The 6,479-nt window shown below is 44.0% G+C and overlaps 1 protein-coding gene across 1 annotated transcript; it reads left to right on the top strand.

Annotated features, from left to right (window-relative positions):
• The first annotated feature begins 1,379 nt into the window (after window positions 1–1,379).
• On the top strand, window positions 1,380–3,513 carry LOC116266477 (ammonium transporter 1 member 1-like). Its single transcript, XM_031647733.2, has one exon. The coding sequence runs from the start codon at window positions 1,593–1,595 to the stop codon at window positions 3,123–3,125; it is 1,533 nt and encodes a 510-aa protein (XP_031503593.1). The 5' UTR covers window positions 1,380–1,592; the 3' UTR covers window positions 3,126–3,513.
• The last annotated feature ends 2,966 nt before the right edge of the window (window positions 3,514–6,479 follow it).

Here is a 6,479-nt window from a genome sequence, read left to right as displayed (position 1 = left end):
ATATATATATTTATGAGGTCAGATTCGGCAATTCCTGAATCTGGCCCAGACTCCCTAAACAACAACCGACCTGAGCCCACTTCTGATCTTGCGAGCATTTGCCTCGGTAAGAATACCAATTGGGCTCGATCGCAGCTCAATATGGTCTGAAGCAGGGAATATACTTGTCAACTTTCTCAAAAGCTTATTATTGATCCTCAAACAAAGTCTTCCACTGTATCATTGTTGCCATATTCTATTATTCTTATAAACTAATTGAGGAGATAGGATAGGATACCAATATTATCTTTAAATGGGTGCGACTAAGAAGATACGTCACCATGCTCTTTAAGTCATTGGCTAAATTTGTTGGTACACGCATTTGATCATTAATTTAAATACAATGGTGCTTTCCAAAGATCAGGTAAAGTTTCAGCAGTTTTCCTAATTCGCATCACTAATGATGCAAAAACATTAGGAAATGCCATGATGAAGGTGACAAGTTAATTTACTATTAAGTAATTGGCTTTATTCACATAGATGTAATTGTGCTAAATCTGCTTCAGTTGCTGCCATCAAAAGGCTAAGAACCAAGATATTCAATCACTTAACAACTCTTTTTATAAGTCTCTTAAGATTCATCACAATTGAACTAGTGAAAGACTAATGGATGGTTTGATTCTTATTGGCTTCAAATTTTTTGCACAAGCCTAAACAGGCATAGGCCCTAAGGGCGATGATCATGGATATCAATGTTGGAGTTTTTAGATTATTAACTCCGGAAACTTATATATATATATATATATATATATGCATGCACGTATTGACGACTCGAAGTGCTGGCAGTGGGCCAAAAAAGGGGACCTATAAGTGAGAACGACAGAATATATTCAAAACGTTTACTTTGTGCATCTTGTGGGTTCATCACCATGACAATAAGCCAACTCAAGATTCCCTAATTTTCTATTATATTTCTTTGGGTCAACATCTTAATCTTGCAATTTACCTTCTCTAGTAAATTGTTGTGTATGTACCAACTCAACAAAAAGGGACTCAATTTAACGAAGCTTAACCAAAAGGCCTACAAATCAAGGTTATAAAAATAAATAAAGGCGTAGTTTTCACCCAAGAATATGACTTTTATCTTAGAAAGATACAACTATTTACTTTCCCATGTTTTTGAGAAATCACAAATGCAGTCAAAGATTGAAGAGGGATTCTAACTTAAATGCTGTGTGAGGTTTTCTCTTAATTGATAATGAAAAAAAAAAATTCCAAAAATTGAGAGAGTCAGCAATCTGAGAAGAATATCCCCCATAGGTTGGAAAGGTCAAGATACAAAACTTTTTTGAATATTTGACTCCCATTACTAAAATCAAATTAACAAAACAACGATACGCGGCACATCTCTCATTCTCTTTCTAGAGAATCGTTGCTGGTCTCCGCCTTTTCCGTCCGGACTCCGTATCTTTGTTTATATATAGCCCCCAAGGATCGCCAAGATCAGATTATTAGTCCTACCTCCTCCTTCCTCTTCTTCTTCTTCTTCCTCCTTCTATCTCCGGCCGAATTCCGTCACTACCACCACCGGCAGCAGGGAGCGGCGGGGGACGATGGCGAACCTCACCTGTACCGTGGACTTCTTGGGACCGCTCTTAGGCGGAACAGCCAACGCGAACGCATCTGCGGAGTTCATCTGCAGCCGCTTCCAGAACACCGCCGACCAGTTCACGGCCACAACCTACGCCGTCAATAACACTTACCTCTTGTTCTCGGCCTACTTGGTGTTCGCCATGCAGCTTGGCTTCGCGATGCTCTGTGCCGGATCCGTCCGAGCCAAGAACTCCATGAACATCATGCTCACTAACGTCTTAGATGCGGCCACCGGTGGATTGTTTTATTATTTGTTCGGTTACGCCTTCGCCTTCGGTTCCCCCAGCAACGGCTTCATTGGGCGCCATTTCTTTGGACTCAAGGGCTTCCCGAACTCGACGTACGATTACAGCAACTTCCTTTATCAGTGGGCCTTCGCCATCGCCGCCGCCGGCATCACCAGCGGCTCCATCGCTGAGCGCACCCAATTCGTCGCCTACCTCATCTACTCTGCCTTCCTGACGGGCTTCGTTTACCCCGTGGGCGCTCACTGGATCTGGTCCACCGACGGGTGGGCTAGCGCCTTCAAGCCCACCAACCGCCTCTTCGGCTCCGGGGCCATCGACTTCGCCGGCTCCGGGGTTGTGCACGTCGTCGGCGGTGTCGCCGGCCTCTGGGGTGCGGTGATCGAGGGTCCCCGCATAGGCCGCTTCGACCACGAGGGCCGCTCCGTCGCGCTTCGCGGCCACAGCGCCTCCCTCGTCGTCCTGGGCACCTTCATCCTCTGGTTCGGTTGGTACGGCTTCAATCCCGGTTCCTACAACACCATCCTCGTCCCCTACACGGCGGGCGGCTACTTAGGCCAGTGGACGGCCGTCGGACGCGCGGCTCTCACCACAACCATCGCCGGCTGCACGGCCGCGCTGACCACCCTCTTCGGCAAGCGCCTGCTCTCCGGCCACTGGAACGTGATAGACGTCTGCAACGGCCTGCTCGGCGGGTTCGCCGCCATCACCGCCGGCTGCTCGGTCGTCGAGCCTTGGGCAGCCATCATCTGCGGCTTCGGCGCGTCGTGGGTGCTCATCGGCTGCAACTACCTGGCGGCACGACTGCACTACGACGACCCGCTTGAGGCGGCGCAGCTGCATGGCGGCTGCGGCGCGTGGGGACTCATTTTCACGGCCCTCTTCGCCACCAAGGACTACGTCACCAAGGTCTACGGCAGCGACCGGCCATACGGGCTGTTCATGGGAGGGGGAGGCAAGCTCCTGGCAGCGAACGTGATCGAGATAATTGTTCTCTTTGGGTGGGTCAGTGCCACCATGGGCACGCTCTTCATCGTTCTGAAGAAGCTGAACCTTCTCAGGATCTCCGCCGAGGATGAGCTCGAGGGGATGGACAAGACCCGCCATGGCGGGCTCGCCTACGCCTGGCACGACGATGACGACGTCAAGGTCAAGGGACCGATGCAGATGGAGCTACCCACCAAGGCCGACGCTGCCCCGGCAGCCTACGTCGACCTCCCCAGCATGGGTCCTACTCGTGCCGCCTGAGTCAACCATGGCAACTTCTTTTCACTTTTTTTTTTTTTTTTTTCTTTTCTTTCTTAGTTGCCGTCTTCCTTTCTAAAGACAACGATTAGGTGAAGGAGCTTCCTGTGTGATCTTTCCTTCTGCACCATTTGTCTTTGTCGTCTCTGTCTCTTCCTCTCTGCTTCTCTGCGAGGGAGCTGGGATAAGAGGTGGAGAGAGTCTGATTTGAATCCTGTCCACAGGTACGTGATCCTTTTTGTGTGAATAGATGAGGGTTGTGGGGTGTGGCTGTAAGTGGGTGTTGATTTCTGGCTCTGTTTTCTCTTCATTTGTGACAGTCATCAATCTCTTCTTTTCTTTTCTTTAGAACTGTAGAAAAAAAAAATAAAGGATTTTGTTGCTTGACTTTACTGTTGTATAGTACAAGATCTTCATCAAATGATAAATTTCCGTCCCCTCTTCTCGTTCTTCCGTGGGCGGTCAGTGGTTCATTGAATTCCACCGCCATTAATTAACCTGTTCCTTTTCTTTTCCTGTACGATGTGAAGCGGGGGAGGACCTACAGAACGTAGTAATTGAGCCCAAAGCACCATTATCAAAGAAATGTTAAACAAGCCATTTTAACTAGCTAAGATCTATGAGCAAAGACATGAATTAATCTAATTTGAACGGGTTTGATGCCTTTTCTACAGGATTGATAAACAGAAGCTTTCTCTTCAGACTTTCTCCTCTGCACTTAATTACCAGCCAGACTTCGTCGTTTTTACTCTCAGAATCTCGGCAGTATCTCCATGTTCTGTTGATGGTAGTTCAAGGAGCATGCAATCAGCTATTGACACGAGTTGATTCCGGATCTTCTAGAGATAATATAAGCGATCATTCGATTAACTGCAGAGACTTGACTGAGTCATTGCAATAAGAACATTCTTATAAAGGAAAGCAGATAAAAACAGAAAGGAAATCTCCTTGTTCACCGAGTCTTCAATGTCTCTTGGAGCGATCTGTCTGGACAAAAGATGCGTCCAGGGAGTAACGGCGACGTCGGTTACTTCCACGAACTAAGCCATGTGATTCATGTCGCCCGAGTGCGATTCCAGTCCCGTGTTTGACAATGCGGAAACAAGCCTTGAAAAAAATAGTCCTCTTACTTTTGGAATTCCATTTTTGTCTTTTTCAACAGTTTTTTTTTTCGGTGTGAACAGGATACTAACGCACGAAAATTTTGTTTGCTATTAACATATTTGACGGGTGTTAGAATGGCACATTCTAAAAAGTTTAAGTGGTGTGGTGGGGTGAAAATATTTTATTATTATTATTATTTTTTAATTTAATTATATATATAACAGAATAAATATATTATTACAATTTAGTTATCAATATATATAACATACTTGAATAATTGTATTGTATAAGAAAATATCAAAACAACATATATTATATAAGTAATTTAGTAATATAACATTCTAATTAGGCTCGAGTGTTAATCGGAGCCGCACCTATGTCCGGTGCGTACCCGACTCGATGAGAACATTGGTGCGGCAGTAAAATAAAAGAGTCTGGTAACTTAACATATATCTCCATGTTCACTTGCTCTGAAATCATATCTCAGTCTTGGTATTGTTCGTTTCAATTATCAGAACTTCCAATCACGACAAATTAGTCGAAACTTAACCACGGCATGATATTTGTGTGGTTGGCAATTTCGTGGTGGATGTTTGAGAGAATTCAAACAAGTTGACTGCTATCCTAGATTCGAAGTCTCTACATGTTGACCACGGCTCAATACGGACTTTGACCAAATTCTTGATATTAATTTGTTCACTTATGGTTTCATACAATTATGTCATAAATATGGTTCTTGGGTGATGTTTTCTTTGAAAAAAAAATCATAAAAGGCCTTTAAAAAACGACACACTAAAAGGCATTAAAATCTCTTGAAAAAGTCACAAAAAATCGTGAAATTTTTCAAAATCTCGTGACTTTTTTGCGGTTTTTTTCGTTGACATCTTTGACACTGGTTCCAAATTCTGTAGCATTTCTCTTTCGTATTCACATGTGAGATCAAAATCATGAAGAAAAAGCGGAGTTGGAAAGAAAGCCTTTATACTTTTCCATCAAACGAGAAAAGAAAATTAAAGAAGCTGGTCAAAAATGTCTGCACGAACAACTGGCCCACACGACAATTATTGAAGCAAATTTTGGGGTTGAAATCACACGCTGCCAAGTCGCCAGACCCAACAAACACAAAACCGGGTTGATCCCTTCCCACAAAAGGGGCCAAAAGTTTCCTTTCATTTGGTTTCACACAATTTCCCGTCAAAGCCGCCGGCATCTCTACCCCCAAAAAATAACAAATTTTCGGAGTAGAATGCAACAAAACGACACGAATAAGAAAATAGCTGAAGCCCAACATGAGTGAATCATGTTTTTCTTAGCAATTCTTATTTTCATAGCAATGTTCAGTCTTAACCTCTTTCGAGCAATGGAAAAGCTCTACAAACTAGAAAGAATTTCCTCACCCAAAATCCGTTGTTCTACAAATCTCCGTTTGGCTGACCGAGGGTTCGAGTGCAAGACCAAAAACTCTCATCCTTCACCCTCGGGTCCTGAACTGCATCGAAACCTCGGTAAACTTAGTGGTTAGTGCTAGTACCACCGAAGCGGGAAGCAACCCCATTGCTCGAATGCAACACCAAAAACTCCTCATCCTTCACCTTGCCGTGGGTCCAAAGCTTCATAGAAACCTTGGCAAACTTAGTGGCTAGTGCTAGTACCACTGAAGCGGGAGGCAAACCCACCGCTCCAATGCAACACCAAAAACTCCTCATCCTTCACCTTGCCCATGGGTCCAGAGCTTCATGGGAACCTCGGCAAACTTAGTGGCTAGTACTATTCTATAACAAGGGGAAGGGTCCTCAAGAATGTGAAAAAAAAAAATCCATTAGATTTCCTGTTTTAGTGAATTTTGCATGGCACATCGTTCTATAACAAGGGGAAGGGTCCTCAAGAATGTGAAAAAACAAATTCGATTAGATTTCCGGTTTTAGTGAATTTTGCATGGTGAAAAAAATAATCGATTAGATTTCCGGTTTTAGTGAATTTTGCATGGCACATCGTTCTATAACAAGGGGAAGGGTCCTCAAGAATGTGAAAAAAAAGTCGATTAGATTTCCGGTTTTAGTGAATTTTGCAGCCATGTGAAAGTTGCATCATGCACTGTGCATCTACATTACGTCAAGTTAACTTGTCAAAGAAACCATTGTAGGCATATCTATGTGGTGATAATGAATTCACAACTAGTATTACACATATAAATATCACGGAATGTAATTTGTGCTATAGAAGAAGGAAGAGGTAGTAGTTAATGAGTCACAA

Source organism: Nymphaea colorata, chromosome 12, assembly GCF_008831285.2.
Source record: "Nymphaea colorata isolate Beijing-Zhang1983 chromosome 12, ASM883128v2, whole genome shotgun sequence".
Classification (NCBI taxonomy): domain Eukaryota; kingdom Viridiplantae; phylum Streptophyta; class Magnoliopsida; order Nymphaeales; family Nymphaeaceae; genus Nymphaea; species Nymphaea colorata.
The sequence above is the reverse complement of the archived record's forward strand: the minus strand, read 5'-3'. Positions and strand labels throughout refer to the sequence as shown.